The sequence below is a fragment of the Eptatretus burgeri genome, chromosome 2 (genome assembly GCF_056783735.1).
Source record: "Eptatretus burgeri isolate ZD-2024b chromosome 2, Ebu_testis_v1, whole genome shotgun sequence".
Taxonomy (NCBI): domain Eukaryota; kingdom Metazoa; phylum Chordata; class Myxini; order Myxiniformes; family Myxinidae; genus Eptatretus; species Eptatretus burgeri.
In genome coordinates, this window is record NC_140962.1 from 84,290,315 (window position 1) to 84,311,223 (window position 20,909).

The 20,909-nt window shown below is 42.8% G+C and overlaps 1 protein-coding gene across 1 annotated transcript in view; it reads left to right on the forward strand.

The window, feature by feature from the left end:
* LOC147032464 (TNF receptor-associated factor 3-like) overlaps positions 1–20,259 on the forward strand; it is an 88,206-nt gene extending 67,947 nt beyond the window's left edge. Inside the window, exons 3-13 of the mRNA XM_085870099.1 lie at positions 3,419–3,519; positions 3,700–3,858; positions 8,065–8,116; positions 11,466–11,570; positions 12,540–12,701; positions 13,124–13,204; positions 15,686–15,760; positions 15,918–16,010; positions 16,737–16,877; positions 17,038–17,227; positions 17,394–20,259. Of these exons, the coding sequence (XP_085726225.1) occupies positions 3,422–3,519; positions 3,700–3,858; positions 8,065–8,116; positions 11,466–11,570; positions 12,540–12,701; positions 13,124–13,204; positions 15,686–15,760; positions 15,918–16,010; positions 16,737–16,877; positions 17,038–17,227; positions 17,394–17,965 (1,728 nt within the window). The 5' untranslated portion in view covers positions 3,419–3,421 and the 3' untranslated portion in view covers positions 17,966–20,259. The remainder of the gene's footprint in view (positions 1–3,418; positions 3,520–3,699; positions 3,859–8,064; positions 8,117–11,465; positions 11,571–12,539; positions 12,702–13,123; positions 13,205–15,685; positions 15,761–15,917; positions 16,011–16,736; positions 16,878–17,037; positions 17,228–17,393) is intronic.
* The last annotated feature ends 650 nt before the right edge of the window (positions 20,260–20,909 follow it).

Here is a 20,909-nt window from a genome sequence, read left to right on the forward strand (position 1 = left end):
TTCCTTGCTTGCCGCTCAGCATTTAAAAGGATAGAGCACCGACAAACAACCAGAGCTTGGCAAATGGAAACCATTGCACATGCTTGGTGGGCCTAATGGCTTCCTCCTGCGTTGAAGTACCTTTTCAAGGTACTCGTGTTATTACATGTAACATAGTGGACGGTGTTCTCGTGGTAAAAATGTTAGTCTTTGAAACCCATAGGTTGTGGGTTGTGGATTCACCTTCAATTCCAGACATCATCATGAAGGATTTGGATTCTCAACTTCAGGTGGTGCAGCAGCTGGATTTCCATGTTGATTGTTAACTTGTCATGATTTTCCTTCACACGAAACTTCTGAAATCCCCCGAAACGCCTCTGTACTTCTTTCACTCCTCCTTGAAACCTTCGGTTTCTTCACGAGGTTCCTCACACTTTGTCCTCACCTTCTTGTTGTACTCTACAGCGACGTCATCCCTGCACTTCCCCCACTTTATCATCTTCTGACCCCTGCTCTTAACTTCCTACCTTTTCTACATGCGTGCAACAAACACCACAGGTGTGTACTGGGTGATACTCTCCTGCCACCACCTTACAGTCCTTGATCCTCCCCAACTATTACTTCCTAACTACCAACAAATCCAGTTCCGTTTTGTGATGTCCTCTTCTGTAAGCATTCTTGTGGCTGTTCCACTTCTGGAAGAACGAACCACCTATGGCTAAACCATTTCTCACCACCAGCTTTCAACCCTTTCTATTCCTCGTTTTCCCATGCAAATTTACCAACACATCCCTCTTCACCCAGCTCCACATCTCCCACGTGCGCCTTGAAGTCTCCCACAATGCACCTTCAGCACAAACATTCCCATCGTCCCTTCCAGCGTGTCCCTGAACTCCTGCTTCGCTGCCTCAGTGCTTCCTGTCTAGTTACTACATGAGCCTTGAGTTTGTTTACACAAAGAAATGCTCAGGGAAGGAAAAATACACAATAAATAAATAATGTAGATGTGAAGACCCTTCGACAGGACCCACTGTGGTGGTTGGGTACAACCCTAGTTATAATTGGTTGATGTTGCTATTTTGATGCAACATTTTAACAATATCATGAACTATACATTCTGTCACCATTTTATTGCACTTGCATCTCAGACATATGCCTGGTGTTGGCTAAATGGTTGGGGTGGTGGGCTTGGGATCCTAGGATCCTGAGTTCAAATCTTGCTCAGCTATTGAATTAATACCAGGTGGGGTTGACTCTGCCTGCCATCCTTCCGAGGTCGGCAAAATGAGTGCCAGCTTGCTGGTATCCCGTGTCGGAGTGGCGACCTGTCCTGGATTGTAACCAGTAGCCAAGGAGACTGCTTCGGCAGCACCAATGCTCTGCACATAGTATGGTTCTGATGGATGGATGGATCTCAGACATAAGCTGAGTTACTGACAATGATTGAAAGAAATAACTTCCCAAATCGTACAGATTTTAAATACCTGAGGTTACTGGCTATCAATCAACCATTGTCTTTGGATAGTCGCTTGGCTTGAATGACACTCTCTTTATACTCCCAATGATTCAGATTGGACGTGAATGAGGCGTTTCAGGGTTGACAGAGACTTGGGTTTCAACATTCTCTTTCGCTTGAATCACTTTTTCGCCTTGTAGACTATCCATCCTGAGAGCAATGGATTATCTTTGCTTCAACAGAAGGTTGATCACCCAAAATGTCAGACTCTCCTTGCTTCCCACAGTGGTTAGCATACCTCGATCAACGTTCTCTTGATTCCATCCATTGTTCTCTCAGTCAGATCGACACTAGCCTTCACCAGTAAGACGAGTTCTCCATTCTATCCCGGCAGCAGTCTGGAGCACTTGCGGCACAGGCAGGTCGGTGGCCTCTGTATTTTACCACCGAGACTCCTTTGGTTTATTTCTCCCTCCTCTCTCAGCCCTTTGACCCTCCTCAACAACTCTTGGATGTATGCATTCTTCCAGTAATTCCATCATTGTTAAACTCCCAAAATCCAGGATGAATGCACATCTCAACTCTTTTATTCATCGATTCTCTTGTATGTGGAATGGCCTTCCAGAGGTTGTGCTTTCCCACTCTTCCCTCCAGAGCTTACGGTGCACCACGATCTCATGATGTTCCTCATCTTTCCCCACAATCTTTATTATCCTCAATAACCCTTACTTACCCATCCCTTGTACTTTCAGGTTGCTGTGTTGTCTCTCTCTGTCTCTGTCTCTCCTTGTTGTGTCCAACTGTTGTCCTACTGTCCTACTGTCAATTCATACCCTCCATCACGTTGCTCTTCCATGAGCCTCGATGTTGTAGAAAAAAAAATGGTTTCAACATATCATATCCTAGGGAACCTGTTTTTGTTGTCATGAAAGTCACCTGTTTCACCCACACAAATCACACCGACTCCAGCTTTTCAGTTTGGGTTAATTTGGGAACTCGTGCACAGTGGTTGTTCCAGTACGGTACCATGGAAGTGAATGCTGTGTTTTGACAACTTTTGCAAACAATTTTAACAACAAATTACAGTAAATCGCCACGACAAACTCGATGAACAATGATACGCGAACATCGTAAGCTTAGTCGCCCATGAAAAGGAAAGTTGTACAGTAATGTCTTTCACTCGGGTATATGTTAAATGTGTTACATCACTTCCGCTATCAAAACCAAGAAGGTGTTTTTTGGGGTAAGAGTGTGGTTGGTGGAGGTGGGGGGGCTGTGGTTAAGAACTGTTGGATGCAAAAAAACATATCCAGACTACAAAGGGCACTCAGTTGAGCGCATACCTCTGCCATGCAATGCCTGATCCATGGAACATATTGAGGCCAATACATTAAAAAAAAGAATCATGATATATATATATATATATATATATATATATATATATATATATATATATATATATATATATATATATTGTTTTTGACCCCTATCTCTCATTGGTGAAGAATCACTTTGAAAATTAAATAATTCTCATATCCAGATCCGCATTTGGATCTTCACCAAAATCGAATCAATTCGTCCTCGTCACACAACCAACCTGTCCACCAGGTTTCATCCCAATCTGTCAATAACTTTTTGAGATATCCTGTACACAAACAAGCAGACGGGTGAAAACATTACATCCGTTCACCTTTGGTGGGTGGACGTAATGATACCTGAGCTAGCTGTGTTATTGCATTGAATCCAATGTAATTAAACGTTGTAATACCAGGCCAAGGGAGTCAAAAACATGCAATTCAAGGGTGTCAAGATGAACTGATCTGAATTTTTCTATTTCTGTTTGTACTTATTTGTATTGAAAACTATTCAGCCTGGAAATGACAGGAGTAGTCGTGTATGAAGTTGCACACTTGCTGATTGCTGCTGTTATTGAAATGTTTTGTTGCTGATGCATCTGATTCTTTCATTTCCCTGACCCTGTAGGCAATGTCTGCTTCTCTTCCGGGTGCCGTTGAAGAGCCATGTGAGCCTCAGCATGGAAAGCAGTTCTCTCTTCATCCTTCTCACCGCACCTCACAAAAAACGTACCCACCGTCCAATTACAACCGATCTTTTGTATTGTTATTTTTTTTTTCCTCCCAGAAATTGGCATTTGTCAGCTCAACCAACCCACTATTGTTTGTGCTCGCTCGTATAACTCACACGGCTCTTTTAGTGAAGTATATTTATGTATATATCACTCCACCCTTTGAAATGTCATCCAGGTTGGTGAAAACTGGATCATCTCCATGGCAACAATGTCAGTTCATGGTACCACTCGAGGAAAAGTATCGCTGCGAGGCATGCAGAGACGTGCTTCAAGAGCCACGGCAGACGGCCTGTGGTCATCGGTTTTGCTTGCAGTGCATCACTACCATCTTGAGGTAACTTGGAGTTTAAATCAGTTACTTTTTAGCCTGATTATTGACTTGACAAGTGAACAGCCTCTTTTGATACCTGGCCTTTTGAATAATAATAATAATAATAATAATAATAATAATATCATGAGGTCCTTTACAAGGAACTTTAATGCAGGTGGGGGCCATTTGGCCCATCAAAGGCTGTGCTAGTTTTGCCAACCTTTGGTTGTTTACGTGGCTGCTCTATCCTTTTAAATGCTGGGCATCAAGCGAAGAAGCAGCAGGTACCATTTTTAAAGTCCTTGATATGACTTGGCCAGGGATTCAAACTGCCGACCTCCCAGACTCGGACAGAACGCTCAACATTACGCCACTGAGTCTGGTTATATTTACCTCGGCCACCAAAGATGGATGGAGGTTATGTTCGCACGTCTGTCTGTGTGTCTGTCTGTCTGTCTGTTTCTATGAGCAAGATATCTCAAAAGGTTATGCATGGATTCGGATGAAACTTGGTCGACAGGTTGGGTGTCTGATCATGACAAATTGATTCGATTTTGGTCGAGATCCGGATGCGAGAATTTTTTTTTAGTGTGTAAAGTGATTTCTCACCATTGAGAGATGGGGGTCAAAAACAACATATAGCGCGAAATTTCAAAACGTTGTGGACGGATTATGACAAAGCATGCTGAACGAGTTGCGTAGGTGACGAGAACAAGCCGATAATGTTTTGGTACAGGTCCAGATGCAGATCCGGCCTATCAATGGGATGCAAAACCGAAACTGTTCAGCTTGGCAGAGGTATGCGCTCCTCTGAGTGCCGTTCTAGTTCAACTTGTTTATGGAATAACTTCATTATTTTTTGTTCTCCTCTTGTTTTGGGTCCTTATTTGAAACCTTCCAAGGGCACTGCTTTTGCCATATGTGTTGCCCCAACCTGCGGTCCTAAACTAAGCTGGCTGAATTAAAACAAATATTCAGTAATGACGATGTTTTCTGTTATCCCCTTTATCGTCTTTGATTGAAAGATCAGCAGTTTCAGAGTTAGTAAAACTAAAAAAGCCAGGTGCAACCTCTGTTCCACAGTCCCATGCAATAAACATAGGGGCAATACCCCTGGGCGCTCACCTGGTCGCGGCTGGATAAGATAACCAAGGAATCGCTGGAAGGTGTGGATAACCCAAAAACTTTGTAACGGAGAATAAAGGAAATACCTATTGATTATTTTTTTGTATGTATGTAAATACCAATGTACCAAAAATTCTGATATTTGTTGATGTAATATGTGAAATAAGTCTCGAGTTTGTTTCCCTTTCTCCAGTAAATCATCGTGCATCAACTGGGAAGTTGGGAAATAGACGTGCTATTACTCCCACCTCTGGAACTGTGCTTGCACTGCCATTGTCATTCACTGATGGCACAGAATGCAAATTTGTACATCGGCTTTCATTTGACGTCGGCCGGCCGTTCGGTGAGGTGTTTTAAGATTTGTTTCTTCCCCCGCGAGCGGATGTGGATTCAATTGCCACGGCCGCTCGCTCTCACCAACCCACACCTGGCAAGTGTGGCAGGTATGCCAAACACCCACTCGGCACTCGGTGAATTCGACCTTCGGCTCGCAGTGGACTGAAATAGGCTCGTTTAAGGTTTTAAGGTATTCATTTGTTTGAAACGATCCACGTTGAGTGTTCGAGCTAAACGCTTCGTGTGCACCACTTTTATTCGATCGAAAAAGGGATCGCGTCAACCATTCCAACTTCATGAGGGATTTCCATCCTGCATTGTTATCGACACTTATCTTATGGGATTAATGCATTTGCCCAGAGACTTGCTTCGTCGTCTTCTTCTTCTTTCATATGCAGCACAAGTGTGTGGGGTAGCATCATTGGCTGGACTGTCGATTAGCATATTCCGAAGACAGCAGATTTTGAGGAATGCGAGCTCTAGTCCAACTTCGTGTTGGATATTTTATTTTCCAAGCATGCACATTGTGTATCACACATATGCATAACCTGTTTAACTTGGGGGGTGGGGTGCATTTGCCTGTTTCTTGGTTCTGCAATTACTGCAAAAAAAAAATCCGACCTTTTTTTAATTTTTTTTAAACAGTCATATCAGACATTAGGCTGGCTGGATAGCCGTGAAGTATGCACACTCACCTCTGAGCTGTCTCGCCTGGGTTCGAATCTTGACCCCGCCATAAACCGTCATCTCGGTGTTTTGCATGCAGGGTGATGCATCAAGGTGTGTGTCATCCCTCCTGGTTGGACATTCACCTGGGTGTCCTCTCGGCCAACATTATTTGGTGGATGTTAAAGATCCCTCGGTGCCCTTCACGAAGAGTAGGCGAGCTGTCGCCGGCACCCTGAACAAATTCCAAAGTGATCAAACGGGCCAGAATCTTTCCCGGCTAAACCAACGAGGTGGGAATAATTGTGGCGATTGAAGACTCGTTCCATCAGACGTTGATTCACTGAAAAAAAAAACAAACCCATTTTGTGTTCGTATTGTGTGAGGTTTGTCCTCTTGATTAAAATTGTGAGAGGTTTTGCTCCCTGGCCTTTTCGCACCGCAACACTGGAGTTTGTTTCTGGCTGTCCATGTTTCACGGTTTTTAACGTTGCGCAGAATGTGTTACAGGTGAAGGGCTTTCATTCACTGATGGCACGAATGGCCTTAGAGAACAATGGGACATTTGCTAATTGTTCTTCCGCAGAGTGAGGATATTTAAAGACAGGAAACACCTTTTATTTTAATTTTATTACCTCCACCACCGAAGGTGAACGGAGGTTATGTTTTCACCCCTATCTGTCTGTTTGTCTGTTTGTTTGTTTGTTTGTTTGTTTGTGTACAGGATATCTCAAAATGTTGTGCACGGATCTGGATGAAATTTTGTGGACAGGTTCGGTGTACGACGAGGACAAATCGATTCAATTTTGGTAAAAAAAAAAATAAAATCCGGATCCGGATACGAGAACGTTTTTTTTTAATGTGTAAAGTGATTTTTCACCATTGAGAGATGGGACCAAAAACGATAGGTAGCATAATATTTCATAAAGTTGTGGATGAATGACAAAACTTGTTGGCTGAATTGATTAGATTACAACAAATGAGATTTTGGTTCAGTTCAGCAGATCTGGTCGATCTGTGGGATACCGAGCGTAAACTGTTCAGCCTGGCGGAGGTATGCGCTCTACCGAGTGCCGTACCAGTTTTTTTTTGCGTTTATGCTCTTTTGTTGTCAGTTCAAGTTCAAATCTGCCTTGTGATGGACATGGCTGTGCTGAGAGTATGGTTTGTGCAGCTTGTGAAGGTCAAACATGCCCTCACTTGGGGGTTTTCAGTTACATGACATAAAAAGTTTTACTTTCAAGAAATTTGATTTTTCTAACAGTTATAGCAGCTGGCAGGATAGCCTAGAGGTACACATACTTGTCTCTGAGGTGTCCAGACAAGGTTTGAATCTCGACCCAGCTATAAACAGTCACTCTGGTGTATCGTAGAGGCGAGACTTCAATCTGTGTGCCGTGCTCCATGTGGACGTTAAGGCCGAAGATCAATCCACCAACACTAGTCATCGTTAGATGTTTAAGATCCCACTGTGTCTTTTGCACAGGAGTTATCACCGGAAACCTGAACAAACTACAAATTCCTGCCACCTTCGGTTGAATGTCAGGCAAGGCCAGCTGGCTTGTGGAAGGCTTTGGCCAAGTACATTCACCGGCCAACCTCACAAGAAGGCGGCAATAATTGGGGCCGTTGAAGGAGTAGTTTAGTAGCAGTTCACAAAGAGGAGCAGGGAAGCATTTATTTTTGGACAATCAACAGCAGGTTGAAGCATTAACTGCATTCAAATACCACTGACTGCATTCCCAGTGCTTCCTACCCCCATCAGAAACGGTTCGCAAAAACTGCTGCCCTGGTCTTGCCCAAGGGAAAGGGTGCAGGTCGTACAACCTTTGCATTTGTATGAATGAAGAAGAAAATAGTTGGTTGCTGATTTTATTTATTTATTTTATTTATTTATTTTTGGTGAATCATGACCCTTCCCAACTACAGTCATCGGTTTGCTGCTCTTGCGTCAGATGTTGAAATCGGCTGTTCCATCTGCAGGGATTAAAATCCCATTGGTATCTCCAAATAAATATACCTTCTGACTTTCGAGACTTCGCTTGTCATTTTTTTTCTGGGTTTATGGACGACGTCTGAAGTGGTTAATTCCTGTCGTTGCAGCCAAGCCAGACCTGCTTGCCCTATAGATGACGAGATACTGCGGCCAGATGAGGTGAGCAGATATTTGTTCATGTGGGATGATGCACATACATTCGGTAATATGCTGTGCTGGACATGCTATCGGCCTTCAGCAGATGCAATTCAAGGGCAGTGGTCTCCGAGTGCAGTTTGTCAGGATCAGCACTTGGTTTGTTTGTTTGTTTATTTATTTATTTATTTATTATTTTATTTGTAATGACGAACTGATTCCCGGAATCGCGATGTACATTACAGTACGATTTTCGTATTCATTGGTTTGCATGGCTACTGGATTTGAAACCTGCCACTTCGATTTCTCGAAGCAGCTATCCAACTGCACAGCTTGCAGTCGGTTGTGGTCCACTGGGGTTTTCCCATTGCATCTTTAACTTCCTTCCTCTGAACCTTTTTTTTTTTTTTCCTGAAAATCTCACTTTGTCCTGCTTGCTTGCCAGTTTCCAAATCCGCTTGTAAAGGTTTGGATCATTTGTGTTAGTTATTTCTTGAACGTAAGAGTGAATGCAATAATGCGGTTCTCTGTATTTTCATCCGTTTAACTCGTAGTATCGAGTTTTATTGAACCTCAAAGAATGCTTGGCTTGTTTGGTGTTTCCATCTGAGCTCATGGCTCATGCCGTCGGGATCCAGGTTCAAGCCCCATATTCAGCGCTGTGTTGATCTGTCTGCTGATTATTGTCTTTGTAATTCAGGCTAGCCTCTTTGTACATTGATATTTCCTAATGTCCATTTCCTGCGTGCGATTTATGTGCAAGTTCCTTCCTTCCGAAGCCTTAGAATGTTAGATCATTGTAAATAAATAAAAAATTTATTACGGTATAAACTTACATTTCACCATATTTCGGTGTGTTCGGCTAATTGGCATCTTGACTGTCCAGTGGTAAGGGGTCATACGTTTCCTATTTGCACACTTCGGTTGGCGGGTCGATGTAATGAGACGATGTTTAGAAAAGGAAGAGAAGGAACGATTACACAGAGACGTGAAGGTTGCAGCATCCACCAGTCGGCATTACACAGCACCTGTTGCCAAGAAAATGAACCAAAAAATTGCTTACCAAGTGGGGAAGAGTTCAAGCAAGTTGGATGGCAGACAAACAGACAAAGGAAGTATCTTGATCACCAGTGTCATTACTTTGCTTCAACTTCTTCTTCTTTCGTATGCGGCACATGCCTGTGGGGTAAAGTCATTGGCTGAGGGCATGGCTGTGCCGCTAATGCAATGCCTTTGTCAGTTAGAACAAGAATTTGTAATTTTTTTGGGGTGTTGGCGATAGCTCGCATACTCTTCACAAAGGATGCATAGGTCCACCGACTCATGCCAGCAGACGGGATGCCGGTTTAACTGTCCTTCCGAGGGATGACGGACACATTGATGAATCACCCTACCTGTGAAACACCGGGATGACAGTTTATAGCTGGGTCAGGATCCAAACCCAGGCTAGACAGCTTAGAGGCGAGTGTGCGTACCCCTCGGCCATCCTGTCAGCTCTTGCTTCAACTAATATGCCACCATTGATGGAAATTCTGATAGCATTCCTGAAAGAAGCAGCTCAAAAGTGCATTGTGCCGCGTGTCCTCGGCGCGGCCATGTGGAGATCTCACCATGTACGGGTTGGGATGTTGTTGAGCATCATAATAACACCACAGCTGAGGTTCTAATAGCTTTACCACTGAAGGTGTCAAACTTGCTTTACATTGGGCATCCATTACTTGTCATGTAGTTTAACTTATCCAGTGTGTTGTTTTTATTATAACTTGTGGGCCCGTTGGTCTGATGGACCAAATTTTCATTGGTCTTCACAGCTTTACCTGCCTGCTGTACTACTTGAACATTAGCTTGCCTTTCACCAAGCCCAGATGTGCTTGGGGCCAGCACAGGGATTTATATCCATCCATGAGGACCATACTCTGTGCAGAGCGTTGGTGCTGCTGAAGCAGTCTCCTTGGCTATTGGGCACAATCCTGGACGGGTCGCCACTCCGACACAGGATACCAGCAAGCAGGCACTCATTTTGCCGACCTCGGAAGGATGACAGGCAGAGTCAACCCCACCTGGTATTAATTCAACAGCCGAGTGGAATTTGAACTTAGGATCCTAGGATCCAAAGCCCGCCACCCTAACCATTAAGCCAACACCAGGCAAACAGGATTTACTGTATATGTTCATTATTATTATTATTATTATTATTATTGCCAAATGCTGCTAATATTATTATTATTGTAAATATTATTTGTATTAATTAATATATGCTTTGTTACAATATTGTCATTGTTTTTGTTATTTTTTTTTATCTTGTAATTGGAATTGACGATAATTGGAATGCCATGCCATGGTAAAAGGACGTATTAAGCTGTTTAATATACTTTAACATGGGAATTCAAATTTTTATTTTTATTTTTGTATTTAATTTGCCTAATCAACTCATGAGGTCATGACGATCATTTTGGTGTATCACGTTCCACAATAGAACGCTGGAGTAGAACTCTACAAAAAACATGACACACACACACACATCCATTTATAGTAGTCTTTTGAAGGGTTTTTGGGTCCTCTGGGTCTTTTGGGTCCTCGGGAACTTTTAGGTTGTATCGGTCTTTTGGGTCTTTTTTAAAGTCATCTGGTTCTTAAGGGTCTTGGGGGGGGGGGTCTTAAAAGGGGTCTCAGCAGTCTGAAGGTTCAAAAGGTACATTCCAATAGTGTGTAATTAATGAATATGCAGTACGTATTTAATAGACATAAAGTATGCCACACACACACACACACACACACACACACACACACACACACACACCTCATCCATTTATGGTGGAAATGATAAAGGCTGACGGAAGAGATACATGACAGTGTGAGTGGTGAATGCACTGAAAATGGAGCGGAGAGGAACAGGCAGATGAGGGGGCACAGGCAAACACTCAGAGAACGACATGGAAACAGGTCGGCAGGGTATGAGAAGAAGAAGACCAACAACAATCTGTCATTTAGAACAACCAGCTTCAACTATTAAAATCTCAATAACTCGCTCTATGAACGCAGACAATACATGTGGCACGTATTAAGAGCCACGTTTCCTGATGTGCAGGGTAATTTGAATTGTAGTGAGTGGCATTGTTTGTTGTTTTTTTGTTTTTTTTGTCTAAACGGTCACAAGTGTTCCATTGGAACTTTCTTGGTCACCATTTCGTATTGCAGTCGAACATTTTGCCGGTACTTGTTACAAATTTGGCATTTTCACAACTTTGAGTCACAGCAACTGCCATTGCGACGCCACTGTGATTTCAGGAAATGTATCTGCCTTCCCGTGTAGGGCTAGCGGGTGCCTCGCTTGGCAACATCCTTTACCTGCGTACGATTGTACCTCCAACAGGTCTTCACGGACAACTGTTGTCGGAGAGAGATCCTGGTGCTGAGAGTTCATTGTCCCAATGAGAAACAGGGCTGCAAAACAACGCCCTCCCTCAGTACTCTCAATGTGAGAATTTGCATCTTTGTTTCTGTTTTGAGTGCAGCTGTTGATCACACTTGTTTCGCAAGTAATAAGCGGAGACTTGTTCTTTGTCTGTCTATGTTGTGCTTGTCTGTACAGTCTTGTGGGACTTGGACACCTCTGATAACTCCGACGCGTTTCGCAGTTAGCAGTTTACTTGTCTCTGAGCTGTCTAACCCTGGATTTTGTAATATGTCAGCTGAAAGGCTATAAGGCTCGTCTAATATGTACTACAGGTAGTGCTGATTGTGCACCTAGCTCCAAGTAGAAAATTTGGTCAAGGGTACGAGCACATGATGACCGATTCTGTAGAAGATGCACCTGCAACCTAAATGGAGATGGGACGTCCAGCTGTATGTTCCCTTTGAAGGACTGCATCCTTGTGGGTCGAGAGCCCCCCTGTTGGCACTCCAACAGAATGGTAGTTTTCAATTCTACAAAGGTTATTACTTACAGGTATCCCAAACGAAATGACTTGATGGCAGCCGTGCCACCCACCGAGATATCCCGACTGGAGTGGAATCTCATTAAAATATTATTATGTTTTTGGTACAAAGCCATTGGAGGGTGTTGCACCATGGAGTATCTTCAAAGAAAAAAAAACATTCTGACCCATCTGGAACTCAAACAACCCACATGTCTTTTACAAAAGCAGGTCTTTGGGCGAGTAGCTTGGCCACGTCGACCCTGCCAATAAATGAGGCAAACATAATAATAATAATAATAATAATAATAATAATAATAATAATAATAATAATTAATAAACAAGTTTTGTGGACCTGCCAGACGAATAACAAATTTCCACTTTTATCCTCAAAGTTGTTGAATTTGAACGGTGTGTGTGTGTGTGTACACACACGTACGTGAATGTCCATGTATGTTCCCATTGGTGGCATGAATGGCCTTTTCCTTTTGTTAAATTCCTTTTTGTTTATCCTTGTACCCTTCTCCCAGGAACACCTTTCAAATTGCCACTGGGAGCCTGTTCAGTGTTCCTTCCACGGCTGCCCTCAGAGACCCCTTCGCAAGTACCTCGAGCAACACATCGCGAGTTGTCCGTTGCGCCAGCGGAGTTGCAAGTTCTGCCTTCTGCCGATTTCTCTCACAGACACTAAGGTGTAGTTGGATTCCCCTTGTCAAGGTTAAAATTTCCCCAAAATTTCCCAACCTGAATACCCATGTGCCATTGAGCCGCAAGAAACCAGTTTTGATTTTGGGCTCCGTGCCATCACAAATATACAAAGGAGCATCCCTTCCTTTCCTTTTCCACCCCACACCCTCCCCTACCCCCAATCGCCACCACTCTTTCTTTCACTTCCAATTTCTTATTTGTCCCTCTACCCTTTCCCTTCACGGGTTTGAAAACTTTTTTTCTCTCTCTTTTTTTTCCCATCCTTCACCATAATCAATCTTACTATCGTGTCTTTGCCATTCTATCGACCTTGCAAGAAGAACCCTCGTAACAATAAATGATTAATTTGGTGTTGGTTCTAACCAACTTGTTGTTTCCCTCTTTTACAACTTCTACACCTCTGCAGAAACACTACGAGACACAGTGCCAAAAGTACCTAATCCCGTGTCCCAACCACTGTGACAAAGGAGACATCCCAAGAGATGAGGTTGGACTGTCTATTCCTCCACTTGTTCTTTGTCCTTGTCACAAGACGCTTCATTTTGCTTATTTTTCTTCATGATCCTCCTTTTAGTTGTTCAAGCTCTGATTATGGTAGTTTCCAAGAGGAAACTCAGGATTTTGTGGTGTGAGATGATGTTCGTTTGATTAGACTGTTGAAGATGAAGTTACGATGTCTTACTTGAGGAATTCCAAGATATGCTTGTCACGTCTATCTCGCCGTTCCCTCTAAAGTGTCATCAGCTGTACCGATGTAAAGTGTCAATTTGCATGTCTTTCCACGAAATTATATATTTAATATAATATTGAGTTGCCTCCCTTTCAAGGAACTTCAGCGAAAGAGCGGGCCATTAGGCCCATCAAGCGTGCTCAATGGTTGCCAACCTATGGTTGTTTTCCCATGCTCTATACTTTTAAATGCTGAGCGTCAAACAAGGGAGCCGCACGTACCATTTTTCTCTTTAATATGACTCGGTTAGGGTTAGGTTTGAACCGCTGACCTCCTAGGCTCAGAGTGGACAATCCAGTCATTATGCCACTGAGTCTGGTTATAATATTCTTCCACAATCATTTGCTCTATGTAGTGTGTGTGTGTGTGTGTGTGTGTGTGTGTGTGTGTGTGTGTGTGTGTGTGTGTGTGTGTGTGTGTGTGTGTGTGTGTGTGTATGTGTGTGTTTGCGTGTGTGAGTGTGTGTGTGTGTGTGTGTGTGTGTGTGTGTGTGTGTGTATGCATGCATGCATGCACTTTCGATCTTTTTATTTTTTGCTTCCACTACTTTGTGAAATTTTCACCCTCACACCTTCATTTTGCATCGTTGCACGGTGTGGAATGTGCTATAGGACCGTTTTGGTACACAACACTATACAGGGATGCACGGCACATGATATTGTCATTTTGTATCGAGGACCATACCCAATCAGTCCAATTGATGAGGATCCAACCTGATGCAACATTATGAGATGGATCATTGACTTTCGGCCATTTTGTCATTGAATTTCCATTGATACATCTGACGTGAAAATTGGAGGAAGCTTATTTTTGTTATTATATTTGCTTACTCTCCTAAAAGCATGGGTGGTTCAATTAATGCAAACAGAATAAACTAGAAGGGCAGTTGGTTGAGCGCATACCTCGCCATGCAATGCCTGATCCAGTAAAACATATCAGGCCTGATATATATTTAAAATATAATGCTATTTATCGTTTTTGGCTCAATCTCTCAATGGTGAATAAAATTATATCTCACTTATAAAATAATAATATTCTCATGTCCAGGTCTGGATTCAGATCTTCCACAAAACCTAATCATTTCGTCTTCATCACACACCCAACGTGTCCACCAAATTTCATCCGAATCCATTCGCAACGTTTTGAGATATCCTGCACACAAACAAACAAACAAACAAACAACCAAACAAGAAAAAGACACGATACTTGCAAACCCCCCACCCATTCTCCAAAGGTTGCCATGGATACATGAAATTGTCCATTTAATAAAGATTAAAATTCACAATCTTAATCAAAGTTCAGGTCAATTGGATGAAAATTGATGATTTTTCAGACTGAAATTGATTTTAGAAGTTTGACCTTGAGTTGACCTTTGAACTTTTGACCTCAAAATAGTTGATTTCCAAATTCAACAATGTACTATGAAATTGCTGCTTAATTTTCAGGTTAATCAGATGAAAATTGACAATTTTTCATGTGAAATTTGATTATCGTAGAAGTTTGAACCTGAGTTGACCTTTGAACTTTTGACTTCAAAAAATAGTTGATTTCCCAATTCAGTGATGGACTATGCAAATTGTATTCAACTCTCAAGTTAATAGGATGTAAATTGACGATTTTTCTGTTGAAAATTGATGATTTTAGAAGTTTAACCTTGAGTTGACCTTTGACATTTTGATCTCAAAAATAGTTGGTTTCCCAATTCAATGCCGCAATATGCAAATCTTGATGACCTTTAACCTCGAAATTCAATAGACTTCTCAGTTGAGACGACCTTTACAACTTGGTAAAGTTTCATGGCAATTGGTTTATAATTGTGACCTGGAGGCGACAAACAGACTGACGGAATAACAAAATGGACTAACCAATATACTTGAAAAATCTTCGATTTTGCAAGTAACAAATAGAAAGGGGTGAAAACATAACCTCCTTCACCTTCGCAGGCGAAGGTAACAAAAAAACAAACCCAAAAACGATCATTCCTAACTTTGCGTCTTAATGCCATAATGAACCCCAAACGGATGTACACATGCACTGTCTGTCTGGTTGCTTATGACGTCACTGATTGTGGTGTATTTTTCGTGCCGTCCGTCGGTTGTCACAGCTCAGGTAAAGCCTTGGAGTGCAAAGGTCATGTCATTGTGCCCTGCAATTGCATACCATGCTGTTGTAATTTTTGGTTAAATGCTTCTTTCTTCATGTGTAGAGCCTTGCTAACTGCAGACCCCTGTATTGCAGCTACCCACTCATCTCTCATGCTGCCCGTACAGGCAGGCCGAATGCTCTTTCAGCACCTGTGGCTGCATATACAAGGTTTGGCATCATCTCTTGCGTCTTACATTTTCATTTCCACAACCTCCTTTTGTAACCTGCGCATTGTTTGTCAAAAACACACATTTTATACACTCCGTGCTGTTGAAATCTTTCCTGTTTTCTGTATTAAGCATTTCTCTGTTGCCACCCATCCCAGGGAACTCTGCAAGGTCTTAAAGAGCACGAGGAGGCTGCATTGCAACACCACCTTGCATTGGTCACCTCTCGAAACACCGACCTCGAGCTCAAGGTCAGGATACATCGATATTCTCTACAGTGTCTCGATCAGAGCATTCAAACACAAAACATTATTTACCTTGATCTAACTTGTGCTTGCAAATCGTTCTGAAGGTGATTGAAAAACCTTAAATTTATATATTTATTTTTGCCTGACATTTTTTTTTTGTTCCTGAGTAATGTTGAGTTATGGGACCATCATATCATATGCAGCGGTGCGTTTTAGATGCTGTTTATGAAATTAGGAAGTTCATATCCATAGCTAATGGTTTATTATCTCTGCCACCGAAGGTGGACGAAGGTTATGTTTTCACACCTGTCTGTCTGTGAGCAGGATATGTCAAAAAGTTATGAACGGATTTGGACGAAACTTGGTGGACGGGTTGGGTGTGTGACGACGACAAAATGATTCGATTTTGATGATTATCTGGATATGGAGACATGAATTTTTCAGTGATTCTTCACTATTGAGAGATGACGCCAAAAACGATATGTAGCACGATATTTCAAAAAGTTGTCGATGGATTATGACAAAAATTGGTGGATGAGATGGTTAAGTGACAAGAACAAGCTGCTTAGAGTTTGGTTGAGGTCCCGATTCAGATCTGGCCTCTCGGTGGGATACAAAACGTAAGCTGTTAAGCCTGACGGAGGTATGTGCTCTCCTGAGTGTCGTTCTTCTTATTACTTTCCAGAAGGTCCATATATAATGGTTTATTGATTGCTCATCGCCTCACAGGTAGCTGTGCTCCATTCTCAGTTAGTGGAGCGTGGGCAGGTCATCGAGCAGCTTGTGCAGAAAGTGCGGCAGCTGGAACGGGAGATTTTAGCTCAAGGGCAGGCTGGCAGCAAGCAAGAAGCTCGGCTGAGCAACACACAGGTAATTCTACCTGTGCTGCACCACGCAGCTCCGAATGATGCCGTCCAGTCACATTGAGAAAGTGTCCTCATGGGCTATTTCAGCCATTATTTATGTGTTTGTTTGTTTGTTTGTTTGTGTTTTTTGCTTAAAAGTGCGCATGTGCCTGGTGTTTCTGCAGCGAATGCTGGCGATGCAGACAGAGAAGCTTCTGAAGCTGCAAGATGTGATCCAGCTCTCTTCTAAGAATGACGATCAGCATTTTCTGCACAAAGGTGTGCAAAGCATGCGGGACGATATTGCGAATCTGAAGGCACGCGTTGAGCACTTCGAGGAAAATCGTACGAACCGAACCCAAGATGAAAATTTTGGTGAGTTTAACTGCCCTCGGGGCAGTAACGTTCATGGGGAGATCGTGGGGCAAATTTTCATTTTTCATAAACATATCTCTCGACCGGTTAAGTAGAAGCACAAACAGATGAGATACAAATATGTTGGGATGCGATGCCAAGGGTGTCACGTCTATCACTATCTCAGGCACAATGGAGAGTTCCTTGAACCGGCATAATGAGCAGCTGAGGCAGCATGATGCACGGCTTCTCGACATGGACCTTCGCTTCCAGGTCATGGAGACTACGAGCTACAACAGCAAGCTGATCTGGAAGATACGTGACTACTCTCGACGGAAACTTGACGCTGTCACTGGCAAGACGCTATCGCTGTACAGCCAACCTTTTTATACCTCAGCTTTCGGGTATAAAATGTGTGCTCGTGTCTATCTTAACGGAGATGGCATGGGACGTGGCACACACCTCTCGTTGTTTTTTGTGGTTATGCGCGGGGAGTACGATGCTTTGCTTCCCTGGCCTTTCCGTCAGCGAGTGACGCTCACCCTCATGGATCAGGGGGTTGGGCGGAAACACCTGTCGGACACGTTCAAACCGGACCCCAGCAGCACGAGTTTCAGCCGCCCTGCATCGGACATGAACATTGCATCAGGCTGCCCATTGTTTGTTTCTCACGACTTGCTGAAAACCGGCTCGTACGTGTGTGACGACACGATATTCATCAAGGTGGTCGTGGACAATTCTGATCTTGCTGAACCATAGCTCTTTGGCTACTGTTTAAAGTTATTTTTTGTTTTGGTTAACTGCATCTGGTGGTTACCTATTAGTAAGTCCAGTGGACTGGAATCCTACTTGTTATGAGTTCAAATGCTGCTTTAGGCAGCAGTGATGAGGATGTGGATTCGAAGCTTCTGGGAACTGACCCGGTCTCATGTGAATTGCATCACTGTTGGATGAGCTGGCTCATTAATGACCTTGGTGGATCTGGTCGAGTCGACACCAATTCACACATGTTGGTTGACTCATTGCAGCTTTGGATTTATATTAAATTGCTACCGATGAAAAGGCACCATCAGCAGAAGTCTCCTGATAAAAAAAACAAATGGCAAGCAGCTCTGTCTGTTAAACTAAACTGGCAAACGGTTGTTTTGTAGCTGGATTAAATATTAGTCCATGTCAAGGCTCAGGTCCGTCTGTGTTGGTGGAAATTCAAATGATAGGTTTTATCAACTTTAAAATTGACAGTTTAGACCTCCGTGGGAAGCAAAGTACTTCCCATTGCGGTTAGCAGTCCTTTGTTAACCTCCGGTTCATAAACTCTAGATATCAGACTGTAATCTGTAATTGGGTTGGCAGGATCGTCTGGAGGCATTCACCTTTGAGACGTCTAGCCTGGGTTCGAATCTCAGCCTGGCTATAAACTGTCACCCTGGTGTTTCGCATTCAGGGCGATTCATCGATGTGTGCGTCGTCCCTCGGGAGGACATGGATCAAGAGGATCCATCGGGCAGCACTTGGCGTACATTTTAAGATCCCACGATCACGTTCGTGAAGAGGATATGAATTATTACCGGCACTCAGAACAAATTATAAATTCCTGTCGCTTTCAGTTGAGTCGGAGTGACGATCCGTCCGGCATTCATTCTTGCCTTGAATGGCACGCAGCTCGATCACGACTATGGGTCCATCGTTATTATTACCCTCATATATATATATATATATATATATATATATATATATATATATATATATATATATATATATATTTTTTTTTTTTTTCATTAGAATCATTTTGGTTCAAGGAACTGTATTCCCAAAAATACACCAGACCATGTTATCGTGATCGAAGAATGGAAAAATGGAAGATTTGTTGAAAATGGAAGAAACTTTTGAACTTTCTGTGTCGTGTCCCACGCACTCTTCTTCTTCTCTTATGATCTAACTGCCCACCTCACCGACCTTCCCTCCCCCACCCCTACATTTTTGTTTTTTAAATCTACCATTCTCTCAACTTTCCTTCTCATGTTCCTCCTGTGCATACATAATATGTAGATGCCTTCTAAGACTTCCCAGTGCAACTTGATGCGATGAGCCATTAATGCACTTTGTGCTCCTTGAAAAAATCCAACCCACAACACAACCAAAATGAATTGGTCATCTTTGCCGGTTGTTTCACTTAACTCAAGTGGATCGAGTTAATGCTAAATGGTTACGGACACGCAGAGCGGTAAGGGTCATTGCAAGTACCTCATTGTTTTGGGGCAGGTAACTTTTTGTTCTTTTTCTTGTTGTTGCAACACATCGACGTGAGCTTTTCATCTTTGGCGAGCCGAGGTTCCATGTCCCCTTGACATGATGCCGCTGCACTTAAATGGGTGTCGATTGATTGTCTTAGCAATGTGAATTTCTTTAGAAACAGACGTGATGGCCAGAAGCAGCGCACGTCTTATCGTCACAATCACCTTTGTGCTTTGGCAACAGTTTTACTTTGGTCTACGTGGCAGGAACCGGTGCGTTTCACAGCCACGGGGGAATTTTTTCAATCTGTCCCGTGGTATGTTGGAGTTTAGATCTCTTGTCACCTGTCATTTTGGGATGGCTTTTTACCGTATGTACCCTGTTATACCTGTTTATTGTTTAAAAAATTTTTTTTACCTACAGTGATTGCATACTGTAATTGGAAAAACAGCACAGCGCCTCGCACCACCATGACCGTAACCCTCACAGCTTTACAAGGGAGAGGCAACTTTGTATTTAAATAAGTTTCAAACTTCTGTGTCGGGTTTTACCGTCTTCATGGTTGTGGGGGAAACGTGATGAATTCCCCTTGTATAATAATGATGACAAAGAATTGTAACTTTGCACCAAGGTGGAAAATCTTCCCTTCAGGAACTTTGACAGGTTGGGCATTTTCGGTTTTACCATGGCGCTTTATTAATAACTTTAACACATGTAAATACAAAGATATAGTTTTCTACACAACAAGCCACGCTATTGTAAATGATGCTGAACGAGTGCGAGAAATTATACGCGAAAATAAATTGTTTTCAGCTGTAGACTTGATATGTTGTTTGGTTTTCTTTATAACTGGGAAGTCAAATGCACGGAGCATTATGAGCCATCACTTATCCCTTATTCTGTTTAGCTATGGCATGAGTCACTTATTAGCCTCACCTTGAATTAGGAATTGGGACTACTACTACTACTACTACTACTACTACTACTACTACTACTACTACTACTACTACTACTACTACTACTACTACTACTACTACTACTACTACTACTACATCTACATTATTCATTCCCAACTTCTTGGGGTAGCAAGGGAACGTTTTTGGCCCAAGTTTTACACATTTACACAATCGTGCTGGCTCGGCCAGAAGTTTTCCTGAAGGTGATTTGGGTAGGAGTGTGCAATTTGTTTGAGGTTCAGGTGATGACTCCCGTTCTCATGGCAAAAGACACTGCGGCAGTGCATTCGTTAGCACGGTGACTGTGTGACATTGTTACGTCCTCCACTGAAGGTGGACGGAGGTTGTTTTCACCCCTGTGTGTCTGTCTGTAAGCAGGATATCTCAAAAAGTTGCAGACAAATTTGGACAAAACTTGGTGCATGAGTTGCGTAGGTGACTAGAACTAGTCGATTCGATTTTGGCTCGGGTCTGGATGGAGATCCGTCCTCTCGGTGGGATACAAAATGTAA